Genomic DNA, 25,536 nt, shown 5'->3' on the forward strand with positions numbered 1-25,536 from the left:
TGAGAATTTAAAAATAATCAGTTAACACAGGGGTGTCAATCCCATCTGGCCCTGTAGGCTGGATTAGTGACACAAGGCTGGGTTCCAGATCAGATCAGGCCAACATCCCCATGGATCTCAGACCCCCTCACTGCCCCACGATGAATCTCTGTGCCAATGCTTGCAGTGTGCATCAGGGAATGCCCAGGATGTGCTATGTGTGATGTAGTTCCTTTGTGTGCAACATGCGCCCAGGCCCTGCTCTTGGGGGAAGCCCAGATTACTTCAGACCTAGAGGTAACACTGGGGGCCAGATAACAAGGCTCCATGGATTATATCCAGTTTGTAGGCCATATGCTTGACACCCCTTAACATAAAGAAAACAATGTGGGAAATGCTCTTATGTATTTATAAAACCAAAATCAAAATGTGCAAACATCCAGAGGGAATTAAATCAACCACAAAAGTCTTTGAAGAATTTATTTGGTTAGTCCCAAGACTTACTCTAAGTTCTTAGTGAGGATAAAATAAATTTGCACATGTATGTGCCAACTTCTAATGTCAGGACCAGCAAATATTCAAACCTATAACATATAAAATGATGTTAAGTCCAAGGATAAAATACCTTCAGCATTCATATTGACCATTATTTAAAAAAGCAAAAAAAAGGTATTTGCTTCTGACTAAAATTTTAATGTACTTTCAAACAGGAACAGTTCCCAATACTGATCTGCAAACTACAATCAATGCTGTATGAATCAGGCAAACATCCTCCTGTCTAACTTATCCTGAAAATTAAGCAATCGATTGCTAGATAAAGGTCAAATAGTTGCAACATCCAGAGATGAAGGCAGTACGTTCTGAGTTTACAATAAGCGGTTATAAAAGTCCAGACCTCAGGCTACTAATTCCAGCTGTGCCACTGATTCACTGAGCAACTGTAGAAAAGTCATTTAATTTCTCAATGCTTAAAGGCATGTGTGCACGACACTTTAAAGTGGGCTAAATGTTTTTGCACTGTTTTAATGGTGTTGGTGTTTGCACACCTCAGCGGCGTATTATGCATTAATTCCAGCCGCTGTAGGAAATTCAGTGGTGTAATGTGCCTTACGTGACTTGGGGTGCAGCAAACTAAAACTCCTACAGCCGTGGAGCGAAGCACTGGGCTCCATGCAGCTCCACAGCACTGCAGGAAGCCCTGCCGGCAGCCTGGCAGCAGCCCGGGAAAGCAGGCTCTGCCCAAGAAAAGCAGCGAGCCTGATCTTTCCCACCCTCCCCACCCCGAAGCCTGCCTGCCTGAGCTGCATGGGGGCCTGGTGCTTCCCTCCGTGGCTGTGGTGCCTCCCGGGACCATCCGAGCCAGGTGCCTGCGGGCAGGGGCTGCAGCTGCTGTGGAGGGAAGCACTAGCCCCCCGCACAGCTCAGGAACTGCTCTGCCCACCGGCAGTTCGCTCTCCCCTCCCCGCCAAAGAGGCAGGTAAGTCAGCAGGGTGGGTGCAAGACATGGGGGTTTAATCAGCCCTAAATTGAAGCGGTGTTTTTTAAAACCCACCACTTCAATTTAGGGCTCCCGTCTCGTCTACACATGCCCTAAGTTGATAATACTTAACCCCAGGGACAGGGGTGGATCCAGAGGGGGTGCAGTAGTGTGACCACATCCCTCCTTTTTGACCATGCCACCAGAGCAGCAGCATCCAGGGATTTAAGTCTCAAAGAGGGTAAAAGTATATCTCTACTCTCTTGCCCTCCCCTCCCTTGCCTACCTCTAAGAAAGCATGGCAGGGCTGGGGAAACTCCTGCCCACACCAGTTGGGCTGCTCAGGGACACAACTCAGGCCAGGACTGCACCAGTGGTAGCAGTGAGCAGCAGGTGCTAGCATTCCCCCTCCCTGGCTGCTCCTCTGGGGTGTTGTCTGTCAGCCCAGGAGCAGACACCAGATGGGGAACATGCCCATCCCTGGCCAGTGCTGCTGCTGCTGCGGCCACAGTGCCTGGTGAGTGCAGCCCACCTGAAGAAGTCCCTGCAACTGCAGACCCCTTCTTAAAATCCTGCATCCATTTCTGATCAGGAACTATTTTCAGGCTAAAGTAATGTTTAGGGTACTTGATATAAAGCTACTACAAAAAAACTCTTAAGATTTTCTGGGTTTTTTTATATAAAAGTGTAGTTTATTAGTGTGCCCTCAAAACCAAAGGTTATCTCAGCGGAAACATCCCTATTATACCTGTTAATTTATGAATCAATGAAAGTAAAAAAGGATGGCCTGGGAAAAGAAAAGTAACTACAGAGTAGTGACTTCAAACAGCTAAAACAGCAGGAAAATAAAAGATTCTTACTGTAACCATAAAGAGCAGGAAAGGGCAACTGGACTTTTGTAAAAACAAATACAAGAAATGATCTTAAATGTGCAAAGGTTCACCCTCTTCCTTACTGAAAAAGTTAGGTTCAGAGGAAGATCTGATGTAAGACTAAGAAAAAGTCCACAGAGCTGCTATTCAGAACAAAGGCAAAGTACATGGCACAGGAAAGTGTTATACTGACAGAATCCTGTCTGTATCGGAAACCTTAAGAGGTGTAATTCAGGTAGCTATGGAAAAGGGTCTGTCTTAGATCCTGTAGACAGAAGTTATGAGTACTTTAGCTAGCAGGATCCAAAGCAGGCATGTTATTTTCTTCCCTGAGAAAGTCTGAGACTATGATGGATGAGTCAGGAATTGTGTTCTCCAGCACTTTTTCCACCCCTACTCAGTTTACATCCCCTTCAAGTTTCCAGGTCAGGTCATCATCCTGTTTGGTTTCCCAGTTGTGTCTGTCTCACACAGAGAATAAATAAAATGTCCGTTAAAATGTCAATTTGGTAACAATGATGTGGGAGTTCATATCTTCCATGTGTAACCAAGAATAGTTCTCACATGATTGTCCCTTTTTAGTCATATACAGTTTTTAAGGGCACATTATAAAGTTTCATTTAATATCAGTCCCTGTTTTGGACAGGCTTATTTTCTTCAAATTTTAGGTAAAAAGAACCAGAAGTCAAGGAAATAACAAAAACTGGAAGGTAACAAACAACATAACCCATAATGTACATGGTGTAGGTCCTTAACTAAGCTAAGATTTATAGTTGTGTTATAAATTGTTGTAATATTATTACCTCTTATATAGCCCTTTTCATCCATAGATCTAAGTTACTTTACTTTGTTCAGAGCTTACATTGCACTCTTTCTCCATTTTAATTTTAGACTAATCCTCCCTGCCTGCCTCTAGCAAAAATAATGGGAAAAAATATAAAAGGTAGTTTCTAGGGGTGTGCAAAACAAGCCATATCCAGCTAGAATTGGGGGACAGTGATTCAATTTGTTGATTTGGATCACTGTCCCAATTCAATTCAGCCGAATCCGAATCTGAAGATTCGATGCTGATTTGGAGAATCAGCGATTCAACCATAGACACAACTTTAAATGTTTTTTCTACACACCTCGAGGTACCAGTCATGGCTCATGAATGGTGTGATGGTAGGGGGGATGGAGAGTCCCACAGGAGCAGGGGGGTGCTCCCTGCATGCTCGGTGGCAAACCCAGAAGTGGACTGGAAGTACTTCCGGTCTACTTCCAGGTTTGCCAAGGAGTGCATGGGAGAGCACAGGGCCCCCCCACCCACCCCCCAGCTTGGCAATCAGCCATGGGGCAACCCCAGGTGCCCCCGCAGACCCAGGAGGCACCAGTCGCCAAGCTGGGGGGCAGGCAGGGGTCCCTGCTGCGCACTTCCCAGTGGACCCGGAAGTGGACCAGAAGCACTTTCAGGTCTGCTGCCAAGCGCGCTGGGAGCCGCCCGTGCTCCTGTGGGATGCTCCATCCACCCCAGCATCTCAATGTTGACGAGTTGCCTGCTACATTTAAAGTTGTATCTATGTCTGAATCACCAAATCTTTCTGAATTGATTCAGAGGGTTCCGATTCGGAGAGACTAAAGGGTCTCCTGATTCGATTCAGATTTGATTCAGATTCGGAGAACCGCTGAATCAGGCTGAATCTCCAACAAATCGAATCAGCAACCAAAGCTTCACACAGCCCTAGTAAATTCAGTCTGAACTTTACTGCAGTAGCAGTTCAGGGACATGCATAAAACTGAAAGGTAAGTAAGGAATATAGAAGACATTCAACTAAACCCATTTTACAGAAATGTCATACACTGTATGTTCTTAGTCATCCCTTCAATAACACAAATGCCCAACAATATCAGGTTACTGATGACTATTGTTTATTACTTAACAGTGCCCTCTACAAATCACATCCTTTCCCATGTCTAGCACTGCTTGCTGCAAAAACTAATGAATCATGAATTGTCTGCAGAAATTCTCAGCCAAAACTCTAGCAAATTTAACAAATAAAGTCATAGATTCATAGATGTTAGGGTCGGAAGGGACCTCAATAGATCATCGAGTCCGACTGCCTGCATAAGCAGGAAAGAGTGCTGGGTCTAGATGACCCCAGCTAGATACTCATCTAACCTCCTCTTGAAGACCCCCAGGGTAGGGGAGAGCACCACCTCCCTTGGGAGCCCATTCCAGACCTTGGCCTCTCGAACTGTGAAGAAGTTCTTCCTAATGTCCAATCTAAATCTGCTCTCTGCTAGCTTGTGGCCATTATTTCTTGTAACCCCCGGGGGCACCTTGGTGAATAAATACTCACCAATTCCCTTCTGTGCCCCCGTGATGAACTTATAGGCAGCCACAAGGTCGCCTCTCAACCTTCTCTTGCGGAGGCTGAAAAGATCCAGTTTCTCTAGTCTCTCCTCGTAGGGCTTGGTCTGCAGGCCCTTGACCATACGAGTGGCCCTTCTCTGGACCCTCTCCAGGTTATCCGCATCCTTCTTGAATTGCGGCGCCCAGAATTGCACGCAGTACTCCAACTGCGGTCTGACCAGCGCCCAATAGAGGGGAAGTATCACCTCCTTGGACCTATTCGTCATGCATCTGCTGATGCACGATAAAGTGCCATTGGCTTTTTTGATGGCTTCGTCACACTGCCGACTCATGTTCATCTTGGAGTCCACTAGGACTCCAAGATCCCTTTCCACTTCCGTGCCACCAAGCAGGTCATTCCCTAGGCTGTAGGTGTGCTGGACATTTTTCCTCCCTAGGTGCAGCACTTTGCATTTCCCCTTGTTGAACTGCATCCTGTTGTTTTCTGCCCACTTGTCCAACCTGTCCAGATCTGCTTGCAGCTGTTCCCTGCCCTCCAGCATGTCTACATCTCCCCATAGCTTTGTGTCATCTGCAAACTTGGACAGAGTACATTTGACTCCCTTGTCCAAGTCACTGATGAAAACGTTAAAGAGTATCGGTCCAAGGACCGAACTCTGCGGGACCCCACTGCCCACACCCTTCCAGGTCGAGACCGACCCATCCACCATGACTCTCTGGGTGCGACCCTCCAGCCAATTCGCCACCCACCGGACTGTGTAGTCATCCAAGTCACAGCCTCTTAACTTGTTCACCAGTATGGGGTGGGATACCATATCGAAGGCCTTCCTGAAGTCTAAGTATACAACATCCACCCCTCCTCCTGTGTCCAGGCATTTCGTAACCTGGTCATAAAAAGAAACTAGATTGGTCAGGCACAATCTGCCTGCCACGAACCTGTGCCGATTTCCCCTCAGCATAATTTGTCCTGCCGGGCTCTCGCAAATGTGAGGCTTGATAATTTTTTCAAAGACTTTGCCAAGGATGGAGGTAAGACTGACTGGCCTATAGTTGCCTGGTTCCTCCTTCCTCCCCTTTTTGAAAATGGGGACCACGTTGGCCCTTTTCCAGTCCTCCGGGACTTGGCCCGTGCGCCACGAGCGTTCAAATATTCCTGCCAGTGGCTCTGCAATGATGTCGGCCAGTGCCTTCAGCACCCTCAGATGGAGCTCATCCAGGCCTGCCGACTTAAAGGCATCCAGTTCTTCCAAGTGACTCTGCACCACCTCAGGATCTACGCATGGTAGTCTGGCGCCTTGCTGCTGCCTCTCTACAACCCCAGTGAGAGACTTGTCGTGCCCCTCACTTAGGAACACTGAGGCAAAGAACTCGTTGAGGAGTTCAGCCTTGTCCCCCCTGTCTGTCACCAATTGTTTCTGCCCATTTAGCAGGGGTCCCATTCCTCCCTGGGCCTTCCTTTTACTCCCTATATATCTAAAAAACAATTTCTTGTTGTCTTTTACTTGGGTTGCCATCCTCAGCTCCATGGTAGCTTTGGCCCGCCTAACTGCCTCCCTACAAGCACAAGCAGAGGAGGTATATTCATCTTTGGTGATCTCTCCCTGTTTCCACTTTTTATATGCTCCCCTTTTGTCCCTTAGGCTGCCCTGGATTTCTCTGGTCAGCCATGGAAGCCTCCTGGCCCCTTTCCCTCTTTTGCCTCGCTCGGGGATCGTCTTGCTTTGTGCCCGAAGGATCGTTTCCTTAAGGCACAACCACCCTTCTTGGGCTTCCATTTCTTCAAATCTCCTACTCTGCAGTGCGTCCTTGACTAATCCCCTGCGTTCATTGAAATCAGCTTTCCTAAAGTCTAGCACTTTCACCCTACTAGTTACCTTACCCACTCGACGTCTTATGGTGTATTCTATTATTAGGTGATCACTGTCCCCCAGATGGCTACCGATCTGGAGGTCCGCTACCATGTCATCTCCCATTGCCAATACCAGATCCAGTATGGCATTCCCCCTAGTGGGACTGTGTACCTCCTGTGTCAGGTGGAGGTCCTGTACACAGGTTAGAAACCTGCGTGAGCGGTGGGACTTTGCTGTCTGCATCTCCCAGCGTCATGGAAAGCAGAGAGGCAGCTGGCCAATCCGGGCACCAGTCAGGGAAACATAACACCTGGGTTCTCATCCCCGCTCTACTACTGAGTAGTAGAAGCATGCACCAGGTAATGTAGGGCCCCTGTTAGACTTAAACGGTAATCTTGTGGCTACACCAGACGAGAATGCCAAAATCTTTAACAAGTTCTTTGCCTCTGTATTCTTGGACAGGGAACAGGACAGCTCTCCCACCACAGGTAGGGGCTATCTTGAGGATAGCACTTTCAGGCCTCAGGTCTGCACAGAAGTAGTTAGGGATCTTCTGGAAGGGCTAGATGTTTTTAAATCTGTGGGCCTTGATTCCCTTCATGCAAGGGTGTTGAGGGAGCTGGCAGGGGTCACTGCTGTGCCCCTAGCCCGGCTGTACGAGCAATTGTGGTCCACAGGCCAGGTGCCCGGAGATTGGAAACTAGCTAATGTGGTCCCCATCTATAAGAAAGGGAGAAAGGAGGACCCAGGAAACTATAGACCCATAAGCCTCACATTGGTCTTGGGGAAAATCCTTGAAAAAATTATCAAGGAGCACATCTGTGAGAGGCCAGCAGGAGAAATCATGTCCAGGGGAAATCAACATAGGTTCATCAAAGGCAGGTCCTGCCAGACCAACCTGATGGCCTTTTATGACCAGGTAACTAAATCCCTGGATGATGATGTCACCATGGACACAGTCTTTCTGGACTTTAAGAATGCCTTTGACACTGTCTCTCACCCCATTCTCATTAATAAACTGAGCAACTGTGGCATTGATGCCTACACAGTTGGTTGGGTCAAAAATTGGCTGATGGGGTGCACCCAGAGAGTAGTGGTGGACGGGTTGTACTCGACCTGGCGGGATGTGAACAGTGGGGTCCCCCAGGGTTCAGTCCTGGGGCCTACACTGTTCAACATCTTCATCAGCCACTTGGACAAGGGGGTGGAAAACACGTTGTCCAAGTTTGCCGATGACACCAAAATGTGGGGAGAAGTAGGCACGCTCTATGTGGGGAGCGGCTGCAATCAGACTTAGACTACAGAAGTGGGCGGACGGTAATGGGATGGGCTTCAGTGTAGATAAATACAGGGTGCTGCACCTGGGGAGAAGGAATCCACAGCATACGTGCAAGCTGAGGAGCTCCCCCATTGTGAGCAAAGGAGGAAAGGGAACTTGGAGTCATTATTGACTCCAAGATGAACATGAGCCGCCAATGACAGACTGCAGCCAACAAAGCCAACCGCATCTCGTCGTGCATCCAAAGATGCATCTCAAGCCAGTCCAGAAAGGTGATACTCCCCCTCTACGTGACATTGGTCTGGCCTCAACGGGAGTATTGCATCCTGTTCTGGGCACCGCACTTTAAGAAGGATGTGGCCTGCCTTGAGAGGGTTCAGAGGAGGGCCACCCGCTTGGTTGGAGGGCAACAGCGCAGGCCCTATGAGGAGAGGCTGAGGAACCTAAATCTGTTCAGCTTCAGCAAGCAGAGGCTGAGGGGGAATTTGGTGGCTGCCTACAAACTCATTAGGGGAGATCAGCAGCAAATAGGAAGAGGCCCAGCAACACCTAGGGTTATGAGGAACAATGGCCAGTAGCTGCTGGAGAATAGGTTCAGGTTAGAGATTAGGAGGCACTATTTCACTGTCAGGGTAGCTAAGATCTGGAACCAACTTCCTAGGGAAGTGGTCCTCGCTCCTACCTTGGGTAAACTCAAGAGGAGGTTGGATGAACATCTGTCTGGGGTCGTGTGATCCCAGCGTGTGCTCCAACCAGTAGCAGGGGGTTAAACTAGATGACCTATTCAGGTCCCTTCTGACCCCTAACTACTATGAAACTACTAGCCTGCTCGGTGAGCTTAAGTAATTAACTTCCCCTCATATTTCTCCAAACTGGGATGGTGATGTTGACCTTGAAAATGCTTTGAACTCAACAACAACCGAAAAATAAGTCTCAAACTGTCAAACGACTCTAGACATGGATGCCTTGCATGGTATTTTATCTTTTACATGAGTGATTTGGAAACCTCTTACAAATATTTAACTGTAGAAACATTTTGCAAGCCCATAGAACTGGATTTCAACCTCTGCTACCAAATGCCTAGTGAGATGAAATAAGACCAATAAAATGTTTCAAAGGTTCTCAACATCTAAGAAAAAAGGGTGCCATAAAATGGCTTTAGAACTTTTGTACATAACTAGAACTTGATGTCTGTGACAAATCTCTACCAATATTCGGTAAGGCACCAATCACACAAACTTGTATGCTCATATCTTTACTACCACAAATAGGTCCATTAATGTCAAATACGCATGGTACAGTTAAGCCTGTGAATATTTGCCGGATAGGGCCCCAATGCATAGGTCTGACTGTTCTGTTTACAAGTTATATATTGCAGAAATAAAAATCTTGGCAGATGATTCATAAGGAGTTGCACAACCAAGCACAGTGTACTCCATTTAAGTACATAGCCTCACAACCTGAAAAAGACTATTCCTTTCCTGGGGTATGGTCTTATCCAAACATAAGTACACAGTGCTGTTAGTGCTGTGGTATTAGCAGCTGGGAAAATGACTAGGTGCCTTCATTCTCAGCCTTTCTAGCAGCAGCCCTGTGACAGCTGCTTCCTCTTCACCATTTCTTGGAGTACAATTTGTAACTATTTATAACAGTTAGTATGAAGTTAATTGGAATACAGTTAAATTGCAAAGCACAGCGGAGCTGAAAGACTCTATGCATTTAACCTGTTCATGAAGATAACCAGAATTTGTTACAAGGTAGAAGGGTAATGGTCCTACAGTTAAACGAATTATACACTTATCTGATGTGCACAGAAGTGGAGTGAGCTGGAGTCAGTGGCTTTGACTTATAAGCAAGTTGTGCTATAACCACGCAGAAATGCAAGGCACCCCTTGCCTGGCTGCCTAATTCATCTACTGCAGTTGGGACACTAGCTGTTGGGAACAAAAAAATCTTTATGCTTCACTGATTCTCATCAGACCTCAATTATTACCTGTGCCATTTATCACAGTTCTGACACTCTTTCCCTTTTTTTTGTTATTTGTAAATATTACAGACCAGCTCCTCAGCTGGCATAAGTCAATATAATATATCATTATGCTCCTATATTACAAATAAAGTCGAGATTTTTGGACCCAAATTAGGAAATGTGTGCGCCTGAATATAGATAAAAAAAGCAATGTTTTGCAATGTTCTGAACAAAATCACAAAAATAAAATAAAGATAAAATCTATTCACTTTCTTCTTGGACCCAAATACGTATAAACCCCCCCCTGGTACTTGTACTATCACCAAGCCAAGCCAGAGATCCTAGAGGCCCTATCAACTTGTGGGAGGGAATAGTGGCTCAAACTTTATCTTCAACAAAAAATTCAGAGATTTTGAATGCCTTCCATACTTTTTATTTCTCTTTCACTCCAAGCACACACAAGTTATTTGTAAAATTATTTTCCAAGTTCTCCAATTTCTTGGACAGCAAAACATTTTCCTTAACCACTGAAGGTGTAAACTGTCTTACCACATTCAAATTCAACTTAAAATCCTCGCTGATTGCTCCTGTTTTTCACATACATATTGTCCTATAAGTTCCCAGGTGCTCTTAATTTTCTAGATCTAAGAGAAAAGAGGTCTAACTTTGGTTCCCAAGCTTTACTTGTTGATAATGACTGTAGTGTTTGAAGGAAAGCCTAGAGAGACTCCAGCACTGCTCCTGACAGTCAGAGATGAAAAACCAGAATGGGAAGAAATCACAAACTGACCAAATTCAAATGAGACACTTCTCATAGCTCATTCTCTCTTTCTCTGAAAAATACCTTGTGACACACTGGGTGAGCAGCAGTACTTGGTATAGCTCTTCAAAGAAGACACCACATTTTTTTTGCCACCATAGCTCCACTCACCTGGTAGGTCAGTGCCTGGTGAAAACAGGCTACGTGGCAAGATAGACCCCACTGAGCAGGGGGAGGACAACCCTACCCCAATTCAGTGTGAAGGACAGAAGAAAGGAACAGAGCTTCCCACCCAGTGCACCCCTGCTTCTGCTGGGGCTACTGGCATGAGGGAGGCAAACTTTCCTCCAATCCACCCAACCCATTCAGGAGAAATCTCAGTTCCTACTGCTACAACTGAACCCCAAGAGCAGAAAAAACCTGCCCCAGCTAGCTCAAAATCACTCCAGGACTTCCCTCTCAACCTGGAGGCAGTTGAGCCAGGGAGCTAAACTCCCCCAACCCAGCCCCAAGAGGTACAGAATGGAAGCAAAACTGAGAGCCAGAAGTGTCAACCCAAGAAAATAAGGTCCCCCAGAGAGCTAGGTTTAACAGAAACCTCAATAATCCCCCTGCGGAAAAAAAAACAACACTCGGGGGAGGATGCTGACAGTCCCAATAGGGAGGTGACTCCCCTTCAAGACTCAGCCCCTACCTGCTCCCGCCCTGAACTGGATACCGATTCAGGGTCCAAGGACAAAAGGAAAGAAGGGGAACACAAAGGCTCTGGTGACCCCAATATGTTCAAGAGCCTGTACTTCAGGGGCTAATGATCCTCCCTTGGTAGATGTGCTCCCTTGCAAAAGAACCACGAATTCTCTGATACTTCCTCGGGGGTTACATTCAGGGAAGGTTCCTCCCTTGAAAACATTATTAGGTTCCTCAATGAAACCAAGGGATCCTGGAAGGATTGAGAGCCAATTGCCTGAATGGTTCCCCAACTGCAAACTTTTCCTAGCATTAGCTTATAGTGCAACAAAGAAACTGCAAGCCACAGAAGCAACCAAACTGTATGATTTTAGACTAAAAAAAGTTAACATGATGCACTGAAGGGGATATGAAAAAGAAAACCAAGAGGGCAGTTCAATAGAGAGGAAACTCCTTGATTGTTAAGGGCAACTTTCGGAGCTCTTTTCCGACTCACAGCTCTTCTTTCCTTCTCCATCTTCCCCTTTTGCCTTTGCTGTCACCTTCTCAAACCTCTTACAATGCTGACCTTTACCCCTAGCTCATTCAACGCAAATGGACGCAGAAACCCCAAAAAGTGAGTGACTTCCTGAACCAAATACAATTGGACTTTACCTTATCACAAGAAACACACACAGACAGGACCAGTGAAGCAGACTGGCACGCTGCCTGGAGGGAAAGAGCCTTCCTGAGTCACGGCACAAGCTCCACCACCAGAAGTGCCATCTTTCTTGAACTGAAACTAGCTGCAGTGGTCGCCCAAGAAATCACCCCCAGTCACCTGCTAATGTTCTGGGCCACTTGGAGAAGTGACACCTCATCCTAATTAATGCCTATGTACCTAACAAAGGGTGCGAGATGGTGCACATTTTCAGAATGCTGACTGATCTCTTACACGCTGCAGCTGATGACAGCGACCTCCTAATCCTGGGGGGTGATTTTAATTGCACCCTGCAGGCAAGGTTGACAGGAATGGCCCAGAGCTCCATCCACCCTCTGCCCAACAGCTGCAGACCACTGTACAGGCAGCAACCGTATCCAATGCATAGCAAAATCTCTGTGTTAACACAAGGCAATATACATGGGTGAAGACAAGCACCTATGGGTTCTCAGTGGCTTCTCTGCATTATCTCTATCTACCTCACTGAACACCACCCACCTCTGCTGCACTGCATCCGTCCTGTGCTATCAAGACTCTCAGATCACCACCTGGCCTGGTGTGAACTGGGTTTTCCTGACTTAACTTGCAGATAAGCACCCTGCTAGTGTCTGGATGTTAGCCACCTTCAGGATGCCCACTTTTGAGACAGCTTCATGGACATGTGCCAGACCTGTGTAGCCTTGAGAAGTGACTTCTCCTCCTGGAAACAGTGTGAGAAAGGGGGAAAGCACAAATCAAAGCTTTCTATCAACAAAATACAAAGCAGGTAATCTAAGACTGCCGCTGCAACACGCAAGAACTAAATGAAGACATAGTGGAGCTTGTGGCTTCCCTGAGGCATGCCAGTAAAGACCGTGGGGCTATATGAGAGCCACAAGGACCAGAGAAAGCACTTAAGAGAACTGGTAGAGGGTACAGCCAGGGCCTGCTTCCAAAAAAGTCACAGGTGCTGATGCCCCTACCCAATTCTTTTTCAATTCAAAGAAAAAGTGCACAGATCCACACAAAAAAAAGAAAAAAAAATCATCAGCCGTGCTACAACCCAATTGGAGCAGGTGCTCACAGACCCTGCCAAGACCCAAGAATATGACATTAGTTTCTATGTGGAGCTGTTTGCAGCTGAGCCTGCTCCCCGAGAGGCCACTCCACACCTGCACGAGGGCATCCCAAACCCTCCACATCTGAGACTGACAAGCTCAAACAGGAACTATCCCTGGCAGAACTGACTGCTGCTGTTGAAGGCCTAACCACGCGGAAAATGCCAGGCCCTGACAGAATACCCATCGATCTCTACAAGACCTTTGGACCCCTCCTCAGGTTGGACCTCTTGGGCATCTTCCAAGAGAGGCCTGAAGAGGGGATACCTCTGAGAGTCCTCAAACTGCTGGCAAAGAAAGGAGATCCCAAGAATATTAAGAACTGGTAATGGGCATCGCTCCAACGTATCAATCACAAAATCCTGAACAAAGCCCTGGTCAACCAGCTCAAAATGATACTGGCTTCTGTCAAAAGCCCCAAACAGAGATACCATGTACCGGGCAGAACCATTCAGAACCACCCATTTCTGCTACGTGACCTACTGACATATACACTGAGTAACCTGTAGCATTCCCATAAAAAACTCTCCAGAAGTGCTAAGACACGGCTATTATTATCTTCAGAGAAACAGCTGAAAGCTCAGTTCACAAAAACAATATCAGCTTTCCCCTTGATAAATATCTGGCTGAGTTCCTGACCTTCCCAGATTTCTGAGCTGAGTTTCTCTTCCTGTCCTGACCATTGGTTTGTGCAATGTTTTCCACTCCCAAAACCATCTTGCTCCTTCAGTCCTATATGCTAAGGAATCTAACCAGCTCTATCTACTGTTCTTTCCCATCATTTGTTGCATGGTTCTCATGCTTCTGTTGTTTTCAAAGTTTTCAGAACTAATGACATATGGCTTACTGACCATTTAAGTCTTATTTTTTTCTGACAGATTATTATAGTGAGTTATTTGGACAAACTTTGTAACTGGTACACTTCCAAATGTCAAGTCAGTCAGCATGAACAAATCTAGTTTGAGTAGTGGATAAATGTCTTCCATTTCCAGTGTTATAGGGGTGTAGGTTGTAGCCGTGTTGGTCTAATGACATAGGCAGACAAGGTTCTTTGGGTGACCCTGATATCTTTTATTAGACCAACTTAAATTTAAGTTGGTCTAATAAAAGATATCAGGGTCACCCAAAGAACCTTGTCTCCCATTTCCAATTTCCCATGAATGATTATGTGTTGAAAAGACTTTATAAAACTTAGAAAACCACATGGGACAAAGCGTGTGTGTGTGTGTGTGTGTGTGTAGGAAAAAGAGCTTTTTTGAGGGGGTTAGTTCAAAGCTTATGAAACTAACTGAAACCTCATCATCTTTTGCTCTATAAACCAGGGACACTTCTACACTCCAAACTGAGAATAAAAGAACCCCCAATGACAGATGTTAACTGCACTACATAAAGCACTATGGCAGGGCACGGGTGTAGTGATAAGTGTGGTGTTAAGTGTGGTTAAGAACCAGTAAAGAATAAATATGAAGTATTAATGTCCCCATGTAAGGAGTACCAGAGGAATGCTGATATTTTACAAGCCTCATAAGGAAATTCCTGCATGGTTTAAATGTTAAATCGAAACCCCAGTTTGTCCATACTACATACAATACTCTCAAGGACTGCCACGGGAATATTAGAAAAGAAAATGAAATTGTAGGCACACTGGCCTAAATATCTGCTAATGCCTGCTAGGAGAAGCAAAGTGGGGAAAAATGAGTTATTTAAGCTATCTCCAAAAGTCTACAATTTTCTTCCCTATGATCCACATCCTGCTATGAGAACCAGTAAGAACCAGAAAAATATTTGTGCTGGAAAGAGTAGTAGTGAGAGGCAAACTTTCCGGTACATCAGGGTGAGTGTTTTAGGCATTTTAATGCACCACCTCTGCCGTATCTAGATAACAGCCACAGGATATTGAGATTTCATTGCATTCACCATGTTATTTTTTATTGTACTGTATATTAATGGATAGGTTCTTTAGAACAAGGACCTACAACCAGCAGTATTGTATTTCTTGCACACTAACCAATCCAATGGCATCCTAGTCAAAATTGGGCCTTGGAGCTTGACTTCAGTGTAAGAGCTCCCTCCTTAGTGACCCTGGGCATGTCTACACAAGACACTTCAAGTGCAGTAGACTAATTCTACTGCACATGAGCGTGGTGGGCAAAATCTATACCAATATGCTAATACACAATAAAATTACTGTGCATTAGCGTCACCAAAAAAGCATGCGGTAGCACTGATTCCAGCACATTAAGGCAGTATCTGTAATTACAGGTACTAAACTTAATTAGGGAACATTAATGAACGTGTAGACATGCCCCCTGTAAGTATGACAGAGAAGATTTAAATAATCATCTTTACTCAGTGGGATATGGTGCCACAAGGTAAGCCTTGCACCCTTCTTGAGAGCCACTCCAGTCCCCTTCCTTTGCCTGATCAGGTGCTCTGCTTTCTGCCCTATGCCACACACAAAAGCTACCCACGCCACCTGCAGCACTCATGTTGTGAGTTGGCCACCCCTGTGTTTTCTGATGCTTATAACTATCTAAATTCTCTGCTGATATTTCTCATGCTTATACAAAAGTGAGGATTTCTCTTTGTTAAAATGTCACAAGTAAGTCAATGTAGCTTATTAAAAACTACCATGTAGTAAATAGCATGTACTCCATTTATACATACACCATAAGTGCATACAGTTTATGTATGTACACTAGGTAAGGTCATACATACTGCAGATGCTTTTCAGAGGTGCTTTATAGGAAACAGAGTGTTTGTACCTATAGTGCTAGCTGTGCTAATTAGTCAGACGCAGGTATCCTTCCCATCCTGCTCCTAACGAGTACTTCCAACAAACATAATTCAATCATACTTCTTTCCAGGGGTTTCCTTTAACAGTAACTTCAACAGACAAGGCTCAGTCAAGAGCACTCGCTCTATAGCTTGGCTTTTCCTAAGATTTCTCTTGGCATGCCTTCTTTTATTCTGTCTCCTAGTTCCCTTTGTCCTTAAAAATTTCCAAACCTTACTCTTCTGAATTAGACTAGCTTCCAGGCTTTACTTTAGAACAGGAGTTCTCAATCCCCAGGCCATGGCAGGTCAGCTGCCGGTCTGCAACGTGGTCAGCTGCTGGACTGGAAGTGGCCACGGACCGACATACCATGGCTCCCCAGAGCCGGGCAGCAGGGGTGACACGTAGGAGGTGCATGGGGGTGCACATGCACCCCCTGAGAGTGCCAGTGCACCACCTGTCAAGCCATGCTCCCAGCATAGCCAGTGGGCAGGGGGGCAGGCAGGAACACCAGTACCTGCCTCCAAATGCCAGCCAGTGAACACGGCTGCCAGCAAAAGTGGCTGCGCTGCTTCTGGAAATGGCTGCTGGATATTCAGAAGCAGCATGACCGCTTTACTGAGCGTGAGATTGGTCCTCCCCCGGCCAGCAGGATTGGCCACAGGGGGACCCACCCAAGTGCTGACTGGTGTCAGTGGGGGGCATGTGCCCCCCCACAACTCAAGAGGCGCCAGACACCCGTGCCGGGTGGAGAGGCCACGGCTTCTTCGTCAGAGCCTGCAGCAGCACAGGGTTTGGCTCACCGCTCCACCTGCGGGGCGGGGGTATCCTTACTTGTCTTGCGGCCAGGAATTCCAACCACGGTGGGCTGTGACTGCTGAGCTGCAGTGTGCCAGGCATTCATTCCTGCTCCCCTGATGTCAAATTTCTGGAACTGTGGGGAGCCCCGTGGGCTAGATAACATGCCCCTGTACACACTAGTGCAGCGTTTCTCAACCTGTGGGTCATGACCCAAAAGTGGGTTGCAACAATATATGAAAAGATCACAAAAAAACTTAAAAAATGGCTTTTCCCTGGCTGGCTAGCTGAGTTCCAGCCTGCAAGGGGCTGCTTGGGGATGGTCCTTTTTTGAGCAGGGGGCTGGATTAGTTGACCTCCTGAGGCCCCTTCCAACCCTCATGTTCTATGATTTAATCCCTCCCCCAACCCACACACTGGGGAGCAGCATGTCAGAAGTGAGAGGCACTGGGTTGAGACTGGCCATCAATGTTTACAAATGGGTCCTGGCACAAAAAAGGTTGAGAACCACTGCAGTAGTGCATGGTTAGCTGGTCTACAGGCTCCATAACCAGATCAGGGCACATGGTGCCAGGCTGCATACAGGGTTGAGTTAGCATATGGCTGGATCTGACATGACCTGACCCCACAGAACTCATCCAGCCTGTGGAAGAAAAAGGTTGGGCACCACTGTTCTACAGATATGTTTTTAGACACAGCCCCATGGCAAAAACTGTATTTCAATGTGTGGTTTCTAGAGGAGAAACAGATATCCTAAATTAACAACTATAAATGGCAAGCAGGCAGTCCCAAAAAGTGTTTATCATGGACTGCAACAAATTTAGAATAAACAGTGAGCAGAATTTGCATTGTATAATATATAGTATGGGATAACTGATGACTGTTAAAAATTAAGATAGATCACTGTGATACCTAGATCCTGAGCGTCCTCTGGCAGCCATCTTATTTGAATCTCTGTATATGAAATCAGAATACTATAACCCTGAAAAGGGCTAATACACATGCAAGTTTTAATGAAACTGCAATTAAACTATTTTGAATATGTAAATTAATATTTACAATCACCCATGAACCAAAAGAAAGAAGATACAAATATGGACCACTTCCCTTTCCTTTCTTCCACAAGGCTTGTCCCTGTGCCTATACCAACAGGCAAACTTCATCTCCAATCTGAAGGGTAAAGCAATACAGAAGTGCCAATTGCACATCCTACAAAATTAAAGTTGGGATAGAATTTCCAGGGAAATGGTTTCCTGGGAAATACAACTGGTGGAAACACTGTTTGCTAAAGTAAAAAGTGTATATCTTCAGAAGATTTCAAGTCTAAAAACAGTACTTGACTGTTGACTTTACAGACTTATGGAATTTACTAGCATAACCAAAAATAATGTAAAATGTTTTTGTATTCTCTGAAAGAGACCCTTTTGCATCTCCCGTACCAATTCTTCTTTAGCAATTTGGTTGATACTAATTTTTTTTTAAGTGTTTCCTGCACTAATTTATACAAACCCAACATTGCTTTGCAGAAGTACAAACATCCTTGTTAGAAATGGGTTCCAACTAAAATACAAAGCAACACCTACATTTTTTGACGTATACATTAGGTGATGCCTTTTTTATCAACTAGGGCTCCACCTTCCTCCCGTCCAGGGGACCTACAGACTATTCTCAAATCTCACTCTTTATTTTGGGTTCTTTACATTTGAAAAACAAAATCTGCTTGCAGCAATGTTTGCTCTGTTCCAGGGATGAAATGTCAGACTACTGGTCTGCTTTTCGAGCACTTCCCTTTTGTTCTTACTGACACACATACAGACATCAAACAAAGCACCAGAGCAGAATGTTGTCCAAACAAACATCTGATGCTTTCTATCGACAGTTTACCTGTGAAGTTAATGTTCGATTATCTATTGAAAATGCAAGCTTGTGAAATGAGTTAATCCAGGCCTATGCTTCATCTTTATGACATAAATTGGTGTGCAGCTCAAACACAACCCAATTCTGTGAGCATTCTGCAAGAAGACCATGAGACAACAATATTGATTTCATGAATTGCGAATAAAATCACAAAGGCTGATATTGTGCTGCAGATCAGGAAACTGGGGCAATGAAAGCTTTAATTGTTTGCTGACATTAACTAGTAGAGACAATGTTCCAATAGAACACAATATAGCTTTTAAACCGAGAAAGAGAGGTACAAATTTGTATTTGCTGCATAAACTAAAAAGTGAAGATCTGCTAGTTCTGGACCCACTACGCCTCTCTTCTGAAAAACTTACAGCTATGCTATAAAATATATAGATTCTAACTCATCGCATAAATGTTACACACATGCACTAAGTCTCTTAGATTATATATTTTATATACATGAAGTATTACAGACACACACATACAAGCACTAAGTCTCTTAGAGTATATATTTAATTAAAATATTACAGGGGGGAAGAGCACACACCAACTGCAAAGACTTCCTCAGTCTGATGAACGATTTTTAAACCCAAAAGCATGCTAAAATTTTTTCCCCCAGCTATTTAAGTAGGTCTAATAAAAGATATCAGATTCACCCAAAGAACCTTGTCTGCCATTAAAACATTACACGCACACTAAGCTTCTTAGATACTTTCTACCAAACCAAAGGGTCAATTATTCGGTTAGAGACATTAAGTTTCCCCTTATTTTTTTTTTACCAAGGGGACTGGTCTCAAACAGAACAGGATCTGATTCACAAAAGCATGACTAATGCTTGAGAAACTAAGCTATTTTCTACCCTAATTTTCTGCACACAATTCCAAAAAGTGCTGAGTAGTTTGGAATGGATAAAAAACTTTATGCCACAGGTTTTAAATCAATCTAGAACCATTAGGGATTAAGGATGAATCATTTAGGGGTTACGCTAGGGGACAGATTTTATCCTACATCTGCCTACTTGGGTGTTTTTTATTTTCTTCTTTTTTTTTGGATACGCATACAAGAAACAGCTGCTCCTAGCTACTGAAGACCACAAAAGAAGGGATCGCAGGTCTGGTCCAATGTTGCATTTCTATCCACCAAACAAGAACATAACCGGTTCTGGTACACCTTATGTCTTTATTACTGCTGTTAACTTGAGAAGAGAATTCTGTCATTTTTAAACTCTGAATTATGTATTATATATTATGTATATTATGTAATACATTTCAATGTGCACAGTGAAAGAAATTTGACTCAAATGCATTTAGATCCACTTTGGTGTAACGTATTTACATGCACATTTAGCTGGCTCAGTGAAACTTTTGCCTGTTATTTCCCCTCTAATTTGTCAGACTCAACACAGCTATAAATACTTATAATACCGTCAAAGGAGGGTGGGGGCAGGGTTGGAGGGGTGTGACATTCTCCTTGTTATTCGTTGCACTATTATTTTCCCTGCACTAAATACTATGTTCTTTTTCAAGGGAATTCAGGGGGTGGAGGGGAATCAACATCATATGCTTTTCAGTTTGCTTTACCCACTAATAAATCTATTATTATTGACCAGATTATCCAATGAGATGGGTGACAGTAGCTCACTGCCTGTTCAACCAACATAAACACATTGCACCCATATAGCAATATCTGCTTTTACAAAATTATACTTTTCAAAACCCTTCCTCATGAAAGAGTACGTCGTTACATGACCCTTCAAAAACATTTCTCAAGACCTACATCAGGCAACGCGATTATGTTCTGGAGCTTTCGGGTGCTAAAACAAGCCAACCTCAAGCATCAATTCTATTCTCAACATGGGCCAAAGAAGCTGCAGTCCTAAAATTTTAATTTTCTTAAAAGCAATGAGGAGGGGGAAATTTAGCTCTTAAACTGAACATAGCATCTCTTTTCCTTCTATCAATTTGTGAACTAAAAAAAACCAACACGTTGCATTCGTGCTCTGGTTTCTGACTGAACTTGAATGCCCTACAGGAATCAAGGACAACTCTTTAATCCTCTCCTAATCGTGCATATGTAATTTACTTATTTTACCCCTGCGCTGACTGTGTTTCAGTGCTATGACCCACCTCTGGAAGCTGTGGATCAGTTTATTAAGCACTTCTGGAACTTTACAAATCAAAGTTCACATCCAATATGGACTTCTTCCTTGCCGACCAAGGATAGCCGATAAACTACCGAGCACCTGTCTTTCTGAAATGTCTCAACAGCTCTATGTTAACTTAATAGTTGTCTGAAACCTTTCCATCACCACCCACAAGACGCATCAGCTCCAGCTAGAAAAGGAAGCCACTTCACAAGAGCATTTCCCCCGCTACAGACGTTGGGAATGTCATTTACAATCAAAAATGTTAAGGGTCACAGTTTATTTTCTAGCTTTTTTTTTTTTGTCACAAAGCTTCCAGAAGTGCATAAGAGGGAAACCAAATGGTCATTCTTCAAGTCACAATATTCCTAGCAACCATCCCTTATATCACATTGGCACCTGACGGGGACCAGAAATACCCCAGTTCATGCACTCTTGGGCCTGAGGGACACAGGAATGGTTTGAGGCATTCACGTTCCAACCTGCAGATCGAAGTCCACACTCCGCCTGCCAGCCACAGAGCGGACCACACCGAAGCTGGGCTGTATCTGGGGACCCTGAAGAAGATGAGCAGCCACAGGCTTGAGGATTCCCAACTGAACTTGGGAAGATGCAAAATAAGTGCTTCTGATGAAGCAAGCCGGGGCTCACGAAGCTAAGGCACCTCTGCTTCAGCAGGTCCACAAGGGGCATCTCTGCTTTGTACCCAACTTCCCCTCCTCTCAGCCTGCCCCTCATGTTATTCACCTCCCCATGGCAGACCCTGACCCCATCATGAACACCCAAGGGGGGTGGCAGGGGCCATCCAGACGGACCACACCTCTCCTTTGGGACTGAACGGCACGAATGAATCTACAACCCTGTCATGAACACCCGAGGGAGATGGCAGGGGCCATCCAGAGGGACCGCACCCCTCCTTTGGGACTGAATGGCACGAATGAATCTACGACCCCGCCATGAACACCCGAGGGAGGTGGCAGGGGCCATCCAGACGGACCACACCTCTCCTTTGGGACTGAACGGCACGAATGAATCTACAACCCTGTCATGAACACCCGAGGGAGATGGCAGGGGCCATCCAGAGGGACCGCACCCCTCCTTTGGGACTGAATGGCACGAATGAATCTACGACCCCGCCACGAACACCCGAGGGAGGTGGCAGGGGCCATTCAGGGCACCTCTCTTTGGGACTGAACGGCACGAATGAATCTACGACCCCGTCACAAACACCCAAGGGAGGTGGCAGCAGGCCGCACCCCTCCTTTGGGACTGAAGGGCACGAATGACCCTAGGGGCACAGCACCTACGGAGAAAGGCGGGTGAGTGAGGAGCAGCCACGCCTGCTCCACACGGGGCTGCGATGGGTGGGAACTTTTCCAAGTCCCGAAAGCAGGTGCAAAGAGTCGGGCCCCGCTTCCCTCTGCACAGCTCGCTTCTTCTCCGGACAAAGCCTCGCCAAGAGGAACTTTCCAAGCCTTCCTCTTCGGCGCCAGCCTGGCTCCCCCCTGCCCGAGGAGGGCGCCGGTCGCGGGCTCACCGTGTCCGCAGGCGCCGCGCTGGATGAGGATGACGGGCGGCTGCCGGAGGCGCTCGGAGCGGCGGCTGGCGGCGCGCAGCTGGCAGGGGTTGCTGTAGGTGACGGCGTCGCTGCCGCACACGGGCTCGCTGCTGGCGCACACGCAGCGCCCGGCCCGCGCCCGCTTGCGCACCGTGGCCGAGGCGGGGGCGCCGGGCGCGCCGGGCGGCGCGAGGCAGCGCAGCCCCTCTCCGCAGGGCAGCTCGCCCGGGCCGTCGCACGGCTCGCCCTCCTGCGCGGCGCACACGCGGCAGCAGCCGCACGGGTCGGGCAAGTCGGCGGCGCAGTGGGCCGGCAGCGCCGGGCACCGCTCGGGCTCGCAGCGCTCGGGGCAGACGGCCGAGCCCGGCGCCGGCAGCAGCGGCAGCAACAGCAGCGGCAGCAGCATCCTGGGCGGCGGGCAGCGAGCGGGCGGGCGGGCGGGCGGCGAGCAGCGCTGCGCCTCGAGCCGGGGAGATGCTCCGGGGCGGCGGGGCGGGGCGGGGCGGCCGCACGGGCAAGCCCCGCCGCGGGGCGGGCGGAGGGCTGGCCGCCTGCGCCTCCGCGCCGCCCCGGCCCGAGCCACGCAAGGGGGCAGGGAGCTGATGTCTTCCCCCAAAACCGACTAAAAGAGAAAAATAAATAAAAAATAAATAAGAAAAAAAAAAACCCCTTTCTTCTTCCAAGCCTCGAATTGAAGACGCGGCTCTGCGACTCGAAACCGAGTTTCCCAAAGCCGCGCCTGAAACCGAAGTGTAACTCGGAGCTGGTTTTCTCATAGGAAACTGTGTTATAAACGGGCTTGAACCAAGCCCGACCCCCTCTTTTCACCCAAAGGAAGCCAAAATGTTGTACTGCAGTCATTGTAGATGAGCGCAGGGAGTCCTCAGGCTTGTGACACGACTCTGCTGAAAACGGCGTCTGAAGTCGAAATGTCCTAATTCGGAGCTGATTTCCCCATAGGAAACAATGTTATAAATGGGGGAGGAACTGGTTCTTGAACCAAGCCCCAACCCCTATTTGCAGCAAAAGTAACCCTGAATTTTGTACTCAAGCCATTATTGATGACTACATTCATGTATTTGCTCAGGGGGCATGAAGTGGGCCTTATGTGATCCGGATTTGGATTCAGCCTGATTTGGGGGACAGTGATTCGATTCACTGATTCGAATATATGTCCCAATTCAATTTGGCCAAATCTGAAGATTCGATGCTGATTCAGAGAATCAGCGATTCAGCTACAGACAGTTTTAAATATTTTTCTATATACCTCGAGGTACCAGAGCGGCTTGTGAACGCTGCGATGCTGGGGCAGAAGGAGCACCCCACAGGAGTGGGGGGGGGGGCCTCCACCATGAACCCGGAAGTGGACTGGAAGTGCTTCTGGTCCACTTGCGGGTCCACCCCACCCCAAATTCCCGTGGGATGCTCCATCCACCCCACCATCTCAGCGTTTATGAGCCACCGGGTACCTTGTGGTATGTAGAAAAAAAAAAACATATGAAGCTATGTCTATGGCCGAATCATCAAATCTCTCCAAATCGATTCGGAGGCTTCCAATTCAATTTGGAGAGTTTAATGGGTCTCCTGATTCAATTCAGATTTAGAGATTTGGCCACCAAATCGGGCCAAATCTCCTCCAAATTGAATCAGCAACCAAAGCTTCGTACAGCCCTGGTATTTCTATTGTGAATAGCAATCATATTGATTTGGAAGGACTTCTTTGAGGTGACTTTGCTGGATTTTCACATGGTTCCTTGTTGGAGTCTTCTCAGGAGTCTTGTCTGCTTTCTTAAAGAAAGTGTCCAAGGAAGTTCGGACAGATGTACTCCAGGGAGATGGGTGACGCAGTGAACTCGTTCACTGGCGTGGCGTCGGATCAAGTGTTGTAAAGTCAAAGCCAACGTCAGAAAGTTGAAACGGTGTTAGTTTATAAACCTTGAAACGTTGTAAATTGAGGACTGCCTGTATATGAAATAGGGTTACTATAACCCTGAAAAAGCTAGTACACAGGCAAGTTTTAATGAAACCATAATTGCAAGCTTTTGGGCACAAACACCCTTCTCCAGGCATCGGAGAAAAGATTGTAAAAGTCTTCCTGGATAGAAATGAAAGTTCATATTTCACAGGAGGGGTGAAGGTGTAGTAAATCTCCTGTTTGAAACAATTTGTTTTAGATGCAGATTAGGCTCAGAGAAAAGTTGGAGTAGTTTAGTTACCTCAAAGTGGTTTGGTGATAAGCAGGATGTAGTCATATTCCCTTAAAACAACCTGGATACCTGACCCCAAGGCAGAAAGCAACTGGGGAATGGCTGCTTGCTGGAGAGAAGGAGCCCCCTTTCCTCTCAGGGGACCCAAACCACTGCCCCCTGCACAGTGATTCTTGCTCCCGGTGGCATCTGCACTCGCTTCCCAAGATAAAGAACAAGGGCTGCAGGGGAGGAGCACTGGGGCTGGGAAGCTCTGCCCTGCACTGTCTTTAGGTTCGTGGCAGCAGCAGAATTGCTTTGTTACTTTTCCAGGGTCAAAAGAAAAAGGGGGGAGACTGGCATTTCCTGTCTGCTTCCATGAGCTGAAGAAAAAAAAAAAAAAAAAAAGCTGAGAACCACCGTCCTGCATTTTTGCCTTGCGGCAATAACAGACTGCGACGGGCAAAACAAGTGCTCTGCTCCCAGCTTAAGATCTCACGGAGGCCTGAGGACACCAGGCAAGGACAGGTCAAAGGCGGACATTAAGAAAAGGGAGCTGGCTGATGACCAGCTGCAGTGGCTCCTCAGCCTCAACCAAGTAACAGCCCAGTTCAAGGAAAAGCATTTTGTGCTCCAAGCACAGAAGGGAAAATTGGAGGAAGGAAAAGGAGAGAAATCCTAGCTGACAGCCTACATTCTCCTGCAAAAAGACCTGCAGCTTCTGCAGCTGGGTTTATGGCTCAAGGATTGGACTCTTAAATCACCTTAAGACCCGTCACTGAGTTGTGGTAGAGATCATCCTCAAATCAGGAGGATTACCCATGAACAGACTTCGGGAGAATGGGGAAGGGGAGCAAGTTTCCACCCAAGGAAAAGCAGGCTTCTCACAGTACTTGTCAGCATCACACCAAACACTAGGCTTTTGCAAGTGCATTTTGTAAGGAGGCAGAAAAAGCCCCACCCCACAGCTGAAAAGCTCAGCATAGATGTACTTCTGAAGGTCTAGACATCCTACTTCCCTCTTAGATGGGGATTTTTACCTGCCTAAATAAAGCACAAGTGTTACAATTCAGGGTTGTTGGCAGGGTTTTGATACTGGCAGGAAAGTAATAATGAGAATTACAGGAGACTGTCACCATTCGCA

At 46.5% G+C, this 25,536-nt stretch overlaps 1 protein-coding gene across 1 annotated transcript in view; it reads right to left on the minus strand.

Annotated features, from left to right (window-relative positions):
• HTRA1 (HtrA serine peptidase 1) overlaps positions 1-22,666 on the minus strand; it is a 58,385-nt gene extending 35,719 nt beyond the window's left edge. The window contains exon 1 of the mRNA XM_059730058.1: positions 22,186-22,666. Within this exon, the coding sequence (XP_059586041.1) occupies positions 22,186-22,612 (427 nt within the window). The 5' untranslated portion in view covers positions 22,613-22,666. The remainder of the gene's footprint in view (positions 1-22,185) is intronic.
• Between the last annotated feature and the right edge of the window lie 2,870 nt (positions 22,667-25,536).

The sequence above is a fragment of the Alligator mississippiensis genome, chromosome 6, assembly GCF_030867095.1.
Source record: "Alligator mississippiensis isolate rAllMis1 chromosome 6, rAllMis1, whole genome shotgun sequence".
NCBI classification, from domain to species: Eukaryota; Metazoa; Chordata; order Crocodylia; family Alligatoridae; genus Alligator; species Alligator mississippiensis.